This window comes from Botrytis porri (assembly GCF_014898465.1).
Source record: "Botrytis porri strain MUCL 3234 chromosome Unknown BPOR_020, whole genome shotgun sequence".
Taxonomy (NCBI): Eukaryota; Fungi; Ascomycota; class Leotiomycetes; order Helotiales; family Sclerotiniaceae; genus Botrytis; species Botrytis porri.
Genome location: NW_024066094.1, coordinates 251,088 through 266,835, shown reverse-complemented (window position 1 = coordinate 266,835; position 15,748 = coordinate 251,088). Strand labels below are relative to the sequence as shown.

The 15,748-nt window shown below is 42.5% G+C and overlaps 5 protein-coding genes across 5 annotated transcripts; 2 read left to right on the top strand and 3 right to left on the bottom strand.

Annotated features, from left to right (window-relative positions):
* Nucleotides 1-1,182: 1,182 nt before the first annotated feature.
* EAF01_011239 (uncharacterized protein) lies at nucleotides 1,183-1,977 on the bottom strand (the record flags this gene model as incomplete). The annotated part of the gene is made up of 1 exon (XM_038919496.1): nucleotides 1,183-1,977. One exon carries the CDS (start codon nucleotides 1,975-1,977, stop codon nucleotides 1,183-1,185), a length of 795 nt encoding a protein of 264 aa, XP_038765010.1.
* Nucleotides 1,978-4,552: 2,575 nt separating this feature from the next.
* EAF01_011238 (uncharacterized protein) lies at nucleotides 4,553-6,356 on the top strand (the record flags this gene model as incomplete). The annotated part of the gene is made up of 2 exons (XM_038919495.1): nucleotides 4,553-4,584; nucleotides 4,748-6,356. 2 exons carry the CDS (start codon nucleotides 4,553-4,555, stop codon nucleotides 6,354-6,356), a joined length of 1,641 nt encoding a protein of 546 aa, XP_038765009.1.
* Nucleotides 6,357-9,082: 2,726 nt separating this feature from the next.
* On the top strand, nucleotides 9,083-10,282 carry EAF01_011237 (uncharacterized protein; the record flags this gene model as incomplete). The annotated part of the gene is made up of 1 exon (XM_038919494.1): nucleotides 9,083-10,282. The coding sequence occupies one exon, from the start codon at nucleotides 9,083-9,085 to the stop codon at nucleotides 10,280-10,282; it is 1,200 nt and encodes a 399-aa protein (XP_038765008.1).
* Nucleotides 10,283-10,885: 603 nt separating this feature from the next.
* Nucleotides 10,886-12,101, bottom strand: EAF01_011236 (uncharacterized protein; the record flags this gene model as incomplete). The annotated part of the gene is made up of 2 exons (XM_038919493.1): nucleotides 10,886-11,795; nucleotides 11,854-12,101. The coding sequence occupies 2 exons, from the start codon at nucleotides 12,099-12,101 to the stop codon at nucleotides 10,886-10,888; spliced, it is 1,158 nt and encodes a 385-aa protein (XP_038765007.1).
* An 838-nt stretch (nucleotides 12,102-12,939) lies between these two features.
* EAF01_011235 (uncharacterized protein) lies at nucleotides 12,940-14,244 on the bottom strand (the record flags this gene model as incomplete). The annotated part of the gene is made up of 1 exon (XM_038919492.1): nucleotides 12,940-14,244. The coding sequence occupies one exon, from the start codon at nucleotides 14,242-14,244 to the stop codon at nucleotides 12,940-12,942; it is 1,305 nt and encodes a 434-aa protein (XP_038765006.1).
* Nucleotides 14,245-15,748: the final 1,504 nt, after the last annotated feature.

Sequence of the window (15,748 nt, the reverse complement as noted above, 5' to 3'; positions counted from 1 at the left end):
AACCGGACCCAGGTACTGCACAATTCTGTTTACACATATTGTAAAAAACCACCGATGAAGTGTGAATTCAATCATCGATACTGGGTAGGTCTGACATCTATGCAACACTCTCCATCTTCCCACATGGAAAACTAATATGGAGTTGCTTGTCAATCTGTCGACTCGAGCTTTGGTATTGATATCTATCAACCACGCGCACTATAAAGGGTATACATAATGCCCAAGGTTCATGTAGATAGGAACAATTTCATTGTAAAACTAGTACACTCTTTCATCCACTTGAATCAATACCGAAAAAGCGAAAGCGATTATTTCTCCCCGCTTACTTTCTAGTCCAACTACAACGGACTCAGTTCTATGCTTTTCAGATACAGAAACAGAATTCAAAAGGCCCGGAAAGCAATCAAACAAAGGCCTAAGTAGAAATTGGAAGAGCGAACCATCATCACCAGTGTCCTAGCAAACGAAAACCCTGTTGACCTTTTCTGTCACGTCTTTTAACCTCCTACGGATTGATCACCGAAGATGCAAGAGTATACTATGGAAATTGAGCCAAAGGTGCAACTTTGTTTCACGGGAAATGTTTGGGAGCGAAAGGAATGGGATTATAGTTGAGAGGTAGTCGAGTTGGGTAGTGGAGAAATGTACTTGGGGGGGGGGGGGGAGGGAAGGACTCATTGCGTCGAGTTTGGATCTACTTAATATCGGCGGCCTCAGTAACTCATGCTTATGCCACCTACGGTGCTCCATTCGTGATTTGTGATGTGCAAATTTTAATCCAAGTAGCCAAGTTGTTGTCGAGAATCTGTTGTTTGATGATAGTGGGAATGCACCGTCAGTTTGAAGGTGGGGCTTTGGGTATATGTATATGATTGTTGCGCAAATGCAGAGTTCTCACTACTCATTCATGGTAGCAGAATAACCAGCGGTTTTTGTTCTACTCTACAGCAATGACTTCTGTGATCTACCTAATTCACTATAGGCCAAGAGTAGGTTATACGGGGCATAAAAACTGTCGCATGTATCGCAGGCCATATCGTTCGTCATCTGCGGTATTCAAGGTCCGTGATTGACGGCGAGAAAAACGTAAATCTGGCAGAACTGGGCAGCGAAGTACAGTTTAGCTGGCTGGTTTCCAAGTTTCCTGCTCAGCTGTCGGAATCAGCTATTATATGCTGATGATTAATTACCATCTTCCTCAGCCCATTTCACAACGAAGCCAAAAACTGTCCTTCTCAGTTCTTCATCTCCTCTGTCCTTTTCGAACATCACTTTCTCCATCTTCTCCTCTAAGACCTTCTCAACAGTCATACCTCCCTCTCGTACCAAGTCAAAGAATGCCATATCTTTTTGCAATAACCAAGGTCGATACGGGGTGAAAAATACCAAGGCTGTAGAATCCTTACTCTTCCTCAGAGTCTTCTTAATAGAATCCAAGAGCTTCGCGTGCTCGGAATGATTGAAAAGAAGATCCGCGAGTATCAATACGTCGAAACTAGCCTCCTCTTCTTTTAAAGGTAGAATTGAGAGTAACGGAGATGGATCAGCTCCCCAACAATAACCTTCAGCAACCAGGCTTTCCTTGCCATTTACCCTCAGTTCAGGGAATTGCTCATAGAAGACCGAAATGTTCTTTCTGAGATTATCGATGAGGTCCGAATCTGGATAATCTGTAACCACAACATTTTTGGCACGTAGAGAAGCACAAGTAAGACTTGGAAGACCTGCACCTGCACCAAGCTCTAGTACTGATTTCGAAGTAATCAGAGAAGGATTCTTTTCCAAGTAGTTGGATATTATACGACCTGCATTCCAAAGATGATGACCCCAAAGTGGATTGTGACCGACCAGATGTAGAGTAAGTGTCTGGCCAGAAAGTAGTGTATGGGTTTCTGTGGTTGGTTTCGGTGATGGAGGATAATAATCTTCCGGTTCGGCGAATAGATTGGGACCATCTTCGAAATCCGACTCAGCCATGATAGATTATTGAATTGAGTAAGTAATCACGTGTATGTAATGATGTTTGTGATATCTTCTTAGACGAAACGAGGTCAATGTGTTAGTTACCAATAAATGGGACAGTTGAGAGAATGGCGAAAAATAAGAAGTGCATGAGATGAAAGATTTGTCAGAGGATTTGTGAAGTCCTTACAGTTTGGCAATATCAGATTGAAGAAACTTATTCCAACTCAACTTCTAAACCTGTTTCTGAGTGAAACATGATACTTGAATGAATGAATAAATGGACGAGATGGAGATGGAGATGTAGATAGAGTTACGAGACTCGCTCTAGAATCCCAATGTATACTTAGTTAAATTTGCTTACCTTGTTATGAAAGCTTGCTTTTGGGGAGAGTAGAGAACTGTAACTTTGAATTTTCGTTGTTTCGTTGTCTCGTTGTGTTGTCGTCTCGTCGTCTCGTCGTCTATGAATGTTTTTTCTTCTCCTAATGTTTCGGAATCTACGATACCCAGAGAGTATTGCAAAATATATTTTCATACTACCCCACCATCATTACATTTATTCAAAGCCAGCCACCCAGCCACCCAGCTACCCAGCCACTTAGCCACTTGTTGGAGCAACCTACCTAACCAATAGATGTACCTTTTGATAAGATAAGCGAACCAGCTATCGCACATATTTTGGTATTGAGTGATGGAAGAGGATGTGGCTTGCATGAAGAATGAAAATGGTCCCTTGAAGGTTTGAATTAGATCTGACTTGTATGCGGGCACGGGTGACGGCCGAGATGGCTTGCTCTTATTAATTAGTGTATGATTCAGTTCACCAATTCTAGCAGTTGATCTACATGACCTTGATGGATATGGTTCGTTGGTAGAGGATACTTACAGACACCTACGTATTTGAGTGAGAATAATAGAAATGATGAAGTTAAAAGTCGGAAGTTTTGACAAGAGATACCTAGTAGATGAAGGTACATCAATGAAACAGATGACGCTCCGCTGGCCCTCCAGGGGCCACTGCCGTGGAGGCAGACTATTATACTGACTGAATGCTACATACTTGTTGTATAGGAAACATCTTCGAGCGAAGCGAGCTATGGGGGTTTGGGGGCTTGCCCCCAGATATAAGGGGTTCTTAGTTGAGTGGACATTCTTATGGCAAGTGAGAGACAGATAGACAACGTTAGACATTATCTTGATATCTCAACTCTGTTCCGAGTACTAGCGCAGCCTTCCAAGTTTTCAAATCGACTCCATTGTTTCGCCTTGTGTATATATACTAGGTAAGTAGTGAAGATCGATTCCCAGGTAGATGTTGGTACGGGGTACATCCTACAAGACTTTCTACTTGTGGTAAGCAATAAGAGACAGCGGACAATTATTAGTATATCTCGTATTGATGTTGTAGATGTAGATGTAGTTGTAGTCCACATATGTCTGTATGTAGATGGTAGATTCAAGTCAACTCAACGCACGGCCATCAAAAGTCACCAATCAAAACTTGCTCATTGATTTGCAAGGTTCTTTCAAACTTCACTCCTCTTCACTCTCCACACGCTTCCACTCTTCCATTCTAGCAAATCAAATGCAAGTCAAGCACATCTTTCAATTCTATATTGACACTCACACACTTACACTCACACACTCACACACTCACCCCACTACACACTACGCACTACATACATACCGAGTATACTACACACCACACTATTCTCTACTATACTATACTATATACTATACACTATATATTATATACTATAACTATATACTATAACTATATACTATAATATAATATACTACCGACATCTACTACCTCCCATATTGAGATCTCACCGATATCATGAGTAACTCAACTTCTTTCCATTCAATATTCTTTTATTCTTTGGGAAACGTTATTATTCCATCTATCTGTCCAAGTTTATCATCCTCCTGTCCTTACCAATAGAACAAACAAATTCGAGAAAATTCAATAAACAATTCCTCAATAAAAACTGGTCAAAAAGAACAAACAAGGCTTCATTGTTACTAACATCTTACCTTGACCTGACCTGACTTGACCTGACCTGACCTTACCTTACCTTACCTCACCTCACCTCACCTCACCTATTCTACTATCAGCTCGGATCGCTTCAAACACTTTTCCACCCTACGTTGGACCAGCAATATTCAATTCACCCCATTATCCTATCACACCCGAAGTAAAATAAATCAAACTCAATTCAGCTTTTCTTCCCTGGCCTGATACCACTTACTAACTAGTACCTCTACTTTTTCTCATGATCTCGATTTATCACAATTCACTCCACCTTGAAACCTCCCCCTCCCCTCTGCGAACCATACCTTGGGGACTCAAGATTCTTCGGAGACACGCAGGAACCATCCCGTATCAGTCGCACAAGTCAGACGCTGATCATCTTTCCGATTTCCCCTCTGTGCGGTCGTTGCGCATGCACATAGTGATTTCCGGAACACAATCACCACCGAGATAAGGTTGTCTGAAAGAATTTATCTGCACTTCAAGTCTATCCATTTGGGTCAGCCCACTTAGTTTTGGATCGACCACAAGAGACATTTAATTGTTGAAAAGATGCCGTTAATCAATGGATTGAAAATGGCCTGGTAAGTTGAGACCCATTCATCCTTGTTGTTGTGTTCATCAATTTATGCATTTGAAGTGGTTCACAAACCAAAGATATATACACACACACACACACACACCTATATACACATACTCTACATATCTACCAATTGTTTCCCATATGCTAACATAAAATCACCATAGTGAGCCATGTATTCGAGGCCATCGATCAACAAAATGTACACACGCGAATGAGAGGCTGATGGTACCGGTGAGGAAGCCCGGAAGACCACTCAGTGCATGCCCTCACTCGAAAGATCAACCATGTAACTGTGGGAGTGTTACTGCTGCTATTCCAAGGAAGCAAGCATGCCACTGTGGAACCGACACACCAGTCTCGACTCCTCCGGCTCCTATACCACGAGTCAACTCCATATCCGACCCTACTTCCCCGACGCAACTCACATTTAAAATACAAAAGACAGCATCGAAGCCACAGTCGAGCAGGAAGCAATCATTTGATCCGGTGAACTTGGAACGGATGGATTTAAATCAAGTCAACATAGTTCCCTTCGATCAACATACCCAAAGATTGCAAATTATTCCCCCAAATGCATATCATATGTCAACTGCTCCTCAACCCTATGGGTATGGTCCACCACAATATTCCATTATGCAACAGCAATACGGCACCGTTCCTGTTCAACCACCTCCGCCTATGCACGGCTTGGGAGGACCAATGGTAGAGATAAGAACAAATGGTTTCACGAATGGGCTCAGCAGTCTAGATCAAGTTGTGGAAGATCCCCTCGAAACACCAACTGAAGTGAAGAATGGCCAAATTACTCCTAAAATGAACGGTGGTTCTTGTTGTGCGCCATCTACTCCAGAAACCCCACCTCATATCGATAATGTCGCTACGAACAGTGGTTCATGCTGTGCGCCCAAACAAAATACCCACAGTCACACTTCTTCGAATGCCAGTACGATGTCAGAACCTCCGCAAGCTACACCTAAACCTAAAAGCTGTTGTTCTTCAAAGAAGAAGCCTTCATCGACTCAAAACTCCCAAACAAATACTCCTATGATGAACCCACAAATACCACAAAATGGATTTCCGATGAATAACGCCATATATCCACAATACCCACCTACCGTATTCACATATCCTGCTACATATGGTTCTTATCAAAACCCACTACAGCCATCCGCCTGGCGCCAAGGTGTTCACGATATGAGTTACGGACATGTTCAAGGACAACCATCTATTCCCAATGCGCCTTTGACATTTGATCCAACTCAAATGGCCCAAAATCCCGAAACCATTCACACATGTGGTTGTGGTGATGGTTGCCAATGTGTTGGTTGTGCAGCTCATCCATATAACGATGCGACGAGACAATACGTCCTTTCAGCTTGGGAATCGATGCGGGTCGAACCGGACCTGTACAGCAATGGTCACGCACATGGGCGTATCAACTCGAATAGAAATATTGCACCTACTTCCATCCAGACACAGGATATTATCAAGGAGAACCCTACTTCTCCGCCTCCTGCTACTCCGTCTAGTACTACTTCCGGAACTGTAGAAGAACAGAGCCTTTCAGCGTCGGATTTCTTTTTCGTAAATTATCCTTTCAATGCGGAAGAAGGCTGTGGAGGAGAAACTCAAAGCTGCCCTTGCGGTGACGATTGCCAATGTTTAGGTTGCACTATTCATCGCGTTCCAGATATTCCTTGCCCTGGCGAGAAGGACACTTGTCCCTGTGGCGATGACTGCGCTTGTATTGGCTGCACGATTCACAACATGTGATACGTTGTTATTGCATATATCTAAGTGGGGATGTTATACATAATTAAGGAGTAAAAAATGTTCTTGACAACATATGGGATCTGATGAATGTGAGTTTTTTGTTTTGAAGGAAAAGTTTGATACCCTCTACGTTTTTCTAATTCTAAGCCTCGAGGGCGGTGCGATTGGCTGAGAGGGATATTAGTGATACGTTTCCCCCCTGGATTGAAGCGAGCTATCATGAAAGAATTGAGAACAATCATGCATTCAATGTCACAAGGATTAGTTTCTCATCAAATAACTGTATATAATGCAATTATGCTTCTCTAACATTTGGTACAATATGTATCTCATGCTAGCCGAGGTCGATTTGACATAGTCGTTGTCAGCTTAGCTAACCCATGGGCTCATTTTTAGACCTCAAGGGTTCATGATATACTAGTGCAATGTATTGTGACAGCATCCCTATATCAAATGTGGAGTTTTCAAAAGATTTGCTGGTGATCCTGCGCCGCGACCGCACATATTGAACAGGGGTGATTCTATTTGACCACCGAATCACAATAGAATTTCTTCAATTTCTTCATATACTTGTATGCACGTGTGATCTTCATACTTCGCTTATTTCTTATGTACATGTCAGATTTCTGTCTCCATTTCTAGTTTATGTAAACTTCATCTTTCGACATAATGGCTTGCTTTAGTTAAATATGTGAGTATTGCTCTCAATTTTATACTTTGCGTATCCTCAGTTCTTTGCTTATCCGTAAAAATACCTCATTCTGCCTCGTCTCGATCCTGCGATATGTCATCTTCATCATGTACAGGAGCTGTCAGATTTCCCCCTCTCACGCCGTCAAGTGATAAACTCGATGAGGCTCAGCTTGTTCAGTACAATTATCTGGCAAATATCACAAAATCTGTATACAAAAATACTATGGTCACAGAAGACGCCGATGGATCACTTCAAGGACCCTTCAACATATTGCTGTTAGTATTATCCTGGAAATGCTTTGATCACATACCCAAGTTAATGTTGGAATCAATTATACACTAACGATTGTATAGCCTTAGGTGAATCTACAATTAGCCGTAGCGGGCCTGCTCGTCACAAGCGAAGTCGAATGTGTCGTTCTCGGCGTTTTATCAGTCACCAAAGCGACGTATGAAATTTACGCGTACAGAATCTTGGCTGATAAAGCAGGTCTATCAGCTTCGCAGGTTGAAGAAATGCTAGCGGGAGATTGTCCGTCGTGCGTGACGGCTCGTCAAAAAGCTGTCTGTGAAGATGCTGTAAAATTGGCACAGACTAGAGGACCCTTGGATATGCAATCGTTCAAGGCGGCTGAGGATGTGTTGGGACGGGAGGGGACTATGGGGGCGGTGCAGCAGTCGGCTGCTTTTATGTATGCTTCGATTATGTTGAATGCTGGGGATGTGGGGTTATTGGCGGGTGTGGAATGTTGATTGAACGGATGTGATGGTTGAGTGACTTTTCGTGAGAATTGGTTGTCGTGGAGTTCACGGAGCGATGTTATCGATAATATATGGGAACAATATAATATATCTTCGTCAAGGGCTCAGGAGACTCAAACTTGCATTCAATCTATGGCAGTGAGCAATTCCTGCATACGGCGTTATATCAGCTCCCGTTGAGTACACTTCACCAGTTTGTCAATATTTAAGCTATTGAATGCCACTGTGACACCCGAAACACAGCACTCAGGTAGTAAATGGCCTCCTTTCCTGTAGATCCAATCTTCATCTTTCTTCAAATGGATGCCAGTGACTTACATAGCTGAGCCATGCTTTCAGGAAATCTGCAATTGAAGTTGTATCAGTCCAGTGACCCGGCCTTTTATGCAACACGACAAGACGAACATGTTCTATATCAAATTTACCTCACAAATCACGATTTTCGCAGATGATAGTAATAAGTAGTTTATCTTATACTCATCTTCATGAGTTCGCGCGTGTTTCCGAGGCCCATAGTAAGTCCTACAGACGTCGATTTTTCGGGTTTGATCTGTAGCTCTAAATACTAAGCAGATGAATATTTACCACCAACGAAAACCCAATTTTTTTGTTATTGCATTTGCATTTTCCTTTGAACATCATCTCGTTCAAGTCAATGACATGTTGAACAGCATGTTTTATCACCGAGATGAGCTGTGGCGCTTAGTGGTAATAACTCGCGGCCACCACGGCAAGCAAGAACCACTGCTATCATCATTTTATTCCAGTCATTCTTCATTCAATTGTTTCAGAACCTATTGCACCTTCTCATTGACCTAGATCTTTGCCGAATGGCCCCCAAAGTTGGTTCAATTTTCGTTAGCAAGGGCCTGGTGCTTGCTTAACCTAGACCCCAACACACAAATATCAGATAACATTACAAGAATTTTCTTTTGAAGGCTTATGATAGGTTAGAAGTTTCTATGAAGCCAGCTTCTTCCGGTGTTTCTGGTCTCGGCTTTTTGGCACAATAAAGAAGCAATTTCTTCTTTGGCCTTCATAAATGACCTCCTAAGACATAAAATTTGGGAAATCCCCGCATTTTTTATGTTGTTTTTGTTACAATCATGAATTTTCTGCAACATGTCGGTTAGAAGAAAGGCAGCGCGAATGTTTATTCAAGCATCCCGTACACTCTTTCGATTAGTACGGGATTAGAATCAATGCGTCAAAGACTGATTACACCCAACTACAACTCACCTACCATTTATACACATCTCGATTGATACAATATGGGGCCCACGATCATACAGACTTCAAAAGTTGTTGTTCTTGATCTTGGGGAAGATGCCAAGAAACCTGTCTTCACAGAGGACGACGAACTGGTTGAAATATGCGCACCTTTCGCATTCAAGTTTGTCCACAGCGCTGAAAGGGTTAGGGATCCTGTGACGAAAAAAGTCACTATGTGTACTGAGGCTGAAGACTACGTATGGTTTTATGAACGCTTATACAAAAAAAGGGTTCAAAAGAGAGGAGAGAAACCATATGATATTATAGTTAAAGATCTCGAGAACATTCGTTACTACCCCGATATGGCACATCGTCCTACCAGTGTACGATTCAACGAAATCAAGATTAAAGAAACCCTAGGGGTTCTGTACAGTGCCGACTACAAGGTATCGGCGAAATCGAAACTTTTTGAGGTTTGCACAAATATTCGGATTGAAAGAAAGAATTACAAAGGCTATGAAGATTGGATAGAGAAGTTTGCAGAACAGGGGCTCGACGACAATATATTTAGCCTTGCTCACAATACTAGAGGCTTGAAAGTGGATTATAAGCTTCCATCTTCGACTGATATGATAACAGATCCTACGAAAGGATGGCTATATGATTCTAAGAGAAAGGACCATATTTTGTGTCGACCGACGAGTGGTAAGCCTGTGCTAAATGAGGACGACGAATTCATTTGGTTGTGTGATCTCAATAAGAGAAAGCCAAAGCCAACCAGAACGGTTTCTGCACCTGTAAATGGGTCCACAAGTCCACCAAAAGTGCTGCAGAAAAAATCGGAGAGTAAAGATTTCGACAATAGACAGACCGAAGGAAAGCATCGTGAGATCAAACCTCACAGCCAAGGTAGTTCTAAGGACAAGCTTTCTAGTCAGATTAGTTCCGAGGAAAGGATTTTAAGCCAGAGAGATTCCAAGGTGAGACCCCTCGGACAGGGTGGTTCCAGGGACAAACTTCCTAGTCAAAGTGACTCCAATAATATACCTCCCAAGCGGAGTGATTATTGCGACAAAATTTCCTGTAAGAGTGACCTCAAGGTCGTACCTTCCAAGCAGAGCGACTGTAGGGACAAAATTTCCAAGCAAAGTGATGTTAGGAAGTCTCCAGAAAAGAAATATCCGGCTAGGAAAACAACTAGTGGATCTGAATTCACCACTAAAAGACCTGTTGCAGGGAGGTCGCAAACTTTTGCATGATGCCAAAAGATCTTCTGGTATCTGCAGATTCAGTTTTTCTCTGACTAGGATAAGTATTCGACACACAAAAGATGGAAAAAGAATTTGATCACATTAGTAATTATAATTTAGTGCCAAAGTACCATGTATAATACGGGCAAAAATATACAAGACCTATAAAATACAAAAGCAATATGGGAATGTGCAGTCACGTTGAAAAACTCCACAGATATCATATTTTCAACTATTCTTCTTTGTCCCAATATCCCCAGACCCAATGTGAAACTTAAAAGGTACCATTTATCAAGAAATAAGGTAAAAGCTTTCAGACGACTGTGCTAACTTGCCCAATATTCGGGATCCTTTATACGCGGGAAGTTTTGGGAAAGTCGAGATGTGATAAGCTATCGATATAAGCAGAATTATAGAACTATCACTGACCATCCCTCCTTGCCGCTCATCGTCTATAAGATAAGAAAGTGACCAGACATAAGAAACCCAGTAAATTCATGCATGAAATAAACACATTCTTGCCCATATAAAATCCCGCCTCCTGCATTTACAGTGTGCACCACCCCTGAACGTATCGTCATATGTATACAATAATTTTACCTGAACAAACGTTCAGAGATTGCAAATGGCACATTCTCTAATCCCCGATTTTGTGTAGAGCTCTCCTCTCCGTATCGTTTTATCTGGAGTTTTCTTGGCCGCACCAACAGCTTCTGACGCTTCCCCAGAATTCAATCCATGCGCACTTCTCAAGTGACTTTCGAGTTGAATATCCGTGAAGCGACTTTGCTTTGTTCCACACCTGCTCAACCTGCATTCAAAGCTTCCGTGTTCTCTCTGCATGTGCTCGGAGATAGGCGTCTCAACTATTTTCCCGCAGTGAATTACAGGACACATGCTGACGGTAGATGGTTTATCGTGACATTCCCGGATATGAACCCACAGTTTGTCTTTGCGGGCGAACCCTATGTTTCCACAGTGTACAAATGGACACTCGTGATTACGTGCACGAACGTGTGCAGTTTGTCGGTGTCGTTCCAAGTCATACTTATTTCTAAATGGTTTCTGATAGCCACAACCCTCAAAGTCACAGACTAAGGGACTCAAATGTATATTCTTTAAATGTTTGTTGAAAGCTTTGAGGGTAGCGAATGTTGCTCTTGAAGTACATCCATCCCAATGGCACCGATCTGGTCCGCAGAAATTAGACTCCAAAAGATCAGCATACTTGCTATCTTGAGCCGATGTTCCAGCGCCTGTTGGGATGTTTGGCAGCTTCTTACAACTCGACGTCTGACTACAAAATTGAAATTGTTCAGCATAAGGAAGCGATGGTGAAGAGACGGCGCCAGTCAACCAAGAATCGTCAAAATCAAATTCCTCAGATATTTCAAAATCGTAAATCATTGGAACACATGAACTTTCGATTTTAGGATCGCATGTAAATTTAGGCAACGAAAAATCGCAATCGGCTGAGGAAAAGGGGAGGTTTGGGGCATTCTGGAACGATTCCTCAATTGGACTAGCGAAAATGCCCTGTCAGCACAACAAGGCTCGTCCTGCGGGGAGTGGTCACTCACAAGATTTGATCAATGTCCCAATTTGAGTAGGCACAATTTAATTCGATAAAATCCGGCACACTGCTGGTAAAGTTTCTCGGTACGACGCTGCCGTGTACATCAGTGTCGAGGCAGGACCTTGGAACTTTGGGGGAATTGGGGCATTGTCCATCGCTGTATGCACTACTGCAAGGTCTGTATGTGCGATGTGAGGCTGATTCGTATCCCCAATTGCCGCAATTTGATTGATCAAAATTTCTTCGAGACATGGCTGTGTTGCTCGCAAGGTAATTTTCGAGGCAGAATCTTCGGCTTTTAATCTCGATGGGAGTCTTTTTACTTGGCCACAAGAGGGAATCGCTGGAAAATAAGAAGAAATGAACAAATGTGCTGCATTTTGAGCAGCTTTGCTAAGGGGGAAAGTTGTGGGTTTAAATATTTGGACTACTTGCAAACTCTCTAAATTTGGATCGATCAAGTAGTTGCTCTAGCCTCATCCGAGTCATCTTTATAGATCCTAGTTTACGGTATCTTTACTAAAATATCACCTTGAATAGTTGGAGCCGCGTTCTTTGCGTCATAACTTCTTGATCTGGCAGAGGTGGTTTGGATATGAAAAGCGTGAAGATTTTGTAATTTGAAAGAACCAGTGACATAGAAGTTCAAGACATTTAAAACCAAAGACCCGAAAACTTCAATCCATCATAAAGAAATTGTTAATCATAGTCCATCATCAACTCGTCAAATGGTATGAGAATGTCTAAGCAAATCCCATACTCGCAAGGGATTAATTCAATGGCACATTTGAATATCTGAGTGATGTCGACATCAGTGTCGATCCTGACATTCGAAATAATGACATCGACTTACACGAGTTCTATACCCACTCTTCCGATCTTGTTTCTCATATTGTGAGTTGAGGCTAGGCTGCGATTTGACTTAAATAAACCTAAACAATCTTAGCAAAGTTCAAAAGAGTGTGATCCTGTGATTTCGTACCGTTATTTCAATCTCATGCGAGCCCGATACTTGATATCATTGATCTCTTTCCGCAATGGAAGGTCAATTTTAAAAGCTCACTGCCGCTTGAAACTTCTGACAACATGTTTACCGAAATCCGCCATGGCCATGGGATTTGATTAGGTGTTCATTCAGTAATGTCTGATCCTTGAAACCGTGCCCACGACCCCGAGAACAACCCATAGCAGAACAGTAGTAATAGCCGTGCCATTTCTCCATGTGTTCCTTCAAGCGATGCTTTCTGTTGAACTCCTGCGAGCGGCCAGCACAACGTGGGATCTCGCAAGTAAATTCCTTGGGGCCGTCGACATGTATAGCCGTCGAGTGACGCCTGACCTCCGCAGCTGTCCCGAATACTGCTTTGCAGTCTGGGCACGAGAATCGTTTATCGTGTGATCTATACCAGTGTGCTTGAAAGCCAGAAGACTCTGTAAAAGTCTTTGTGCTGTTATTGCGCCTACATTTTGGATGTGGACATATGCAAGGAAGCTGATACGAATCGCTTATAGCGCTTGATGATGAATATTCGGCTTGGTTATCCAACGATGTTGGCTCTTGATTTGTGGTGACTACGGTAAAAGGTTCCTGGATTTGAGAATGGTCGTACGAATAGGAGGAGGAATACTGCGGTTGGGCTGTATTGACGGAAGAATAAAGAGCCTCCGATGTACCAGAAGGATCAGAACCTCTCAAAACAGTACCTGGCTGGTTTATTCGGCTCTCATGGCTCTCATATTCCATTGCGACATGTATTTCTTCATTTCCTGAGGCCACAAGGTTGTTCTGCTGACTTCGATCTTGCTCCCGGTTGTTTGCACATCCTGATAAATCATACCCACCAGGTGGATATGGCTGCGAGCTTTTCATCGAAGTGAAATTAGTTGAGGGGTATGTAATATCGAAAGAGCGTTGCGCATCTGGAGTCCCCAAACTTGGCCACCCTGCTTCCGGCTCAGTTGACTGCCATGGATTCGCAATGCTCAATTGAATTCCTTCATCGCCCAATTGAATTTGTTTCGCCCACCCAACACTTGATCCATTTAAATGCGCATTGTTGGTGAAAGCTCTTGGATCGGAAGAGAGAGATGAGGAATCACAGGTTTGTCCAGTTGAAGGGCAGAATGAATCAGTAGATGGTGCGTACCCACTGGAATAAGAGATGTCTGGCTCTTGAAGTTGGTGTGTGGATTCACTTCCAATGGGATTTGAATCCCTTGATTGAGAATAGCGGGGGATAATGTTAATATAGGCTTCATGGTTTAATAAGCTTGAGTAGTTTTGAGGGCGAAAATTGTTGTTGGTGGTCGCGTAACGAGGTTCGGGAGGTATAACCCGGTGAACATGCTGACAACAGCATTGTTCTTCCCTGGCACCACACCACCTACACGCCATGACTCTTTATGGTATCTCAGACAATCTCTTTCAACAACTTGTGGAGTTGATGACACGAGCGGTTTGTCAAACAGAGGTAATCTTTCGCAATTAGTTTTCCGCAACCCTCAATGAGTTTCTACGTTTGCGGAAATTCATCATTAGTAAAAACACAACTTTCAAATGCCTAAAGTATATAGTGTCCATTGATAAGACTCACCGAAGGCTTATAGTTCTTATTGAATGAAGGTTTGCACAGGGCTTATGATACTTTTATGCTTCTAAATCAAAATGAGAAAAGACACAAATTCGTGACGGGCCTCAGATTCCTTATAGATACTCAACATGTTATGTATGGATATCATGTAGGCAATAGAAAGATCTTATACACCCCATGTTACTTTTCAACATTATGGGCAAAACTGGCTGAGCATTGTACTATGGGGAAAAGGGCATTATGGCTGTGGGAGACTCTCTTGCTAAAAGACAATTTGAATGCTCCAACCCCTCGTTATATCCGCCTCAGATCAACAGCGACTGGTATTAATTGGTAGCCAGAAGCCGGGCAATTGGGGGTCTCACAGATTGAATTGCGGCTAATGAAGTAATTATCACGAGAACATCGATGAATCTCAGCATTGGGCAGTGCAAAGTATGTTCAAGAAGGAAAAGGGCAAAGAACATAGAGAGAAAGGGCGGCTTATCGAAAATTGTGAGGTAAGGCTGGTGACCGTGAGGATTGAACATTGAAGATAAAAAGTTGATATCGGGGAGAACTGTGATGTAGCAATTTCAATGGAACAAATGGATCAAAACAAAAGCTAAAATGAAATAAACAACTTGCATCTGTAGAACGGAAAACACTCCCAAAATGAAGTACATCTCAATAATCCAGTAAATTTCCTAGCATATGGCGAGGCTAAGGTAGAGAAATTAAGAAAATTACCTACATTACAGCCTTTTCTCCTTGCCTGCCTAATAAAGCTCCGTTCAGAACCGGCCCTCATGAAGAGTAGTAGAAGCTCAAACCACATTGGGAGAGGGAGCTGTCCCTGTGGTTACTGGTGCATGAGTGTTTGGGGTAATTGTACATGATGGGCAATGATGGGCAAATTACAAAATCTCGCGTTGCGATTTCAAGGAAATTGACCTTGAATGTAGTGTCAATGAAGGTAGTTCTGTAGCGACCGATTGATTCGGCAACGACAATTGGTGGTGGGCCCGAGTAATTCATTGTGTCCGAATTTGAGATACTGGCAATACCAGTGACATTAATAAGCTCGCGTATTTCGAATTGATCCGTCTTCTTTAACTTATGAGACTGAGGTCAACAGTAACCGAGAGTTTTGAAGTGTTTTCATTCTAGACGAGCGGATGTTCTACCCTTCTATATTTTTTTGGTTGAATCGCCTAGGGCGATTACATTTGCGGCGATGAGATACTGCCAAACTTCAAGGAACATACTTCGTTCTTTGTCTCGCGTTGTTAAAGCGCCTTGGGCGATTGTATGAGGTATAGGTCACCG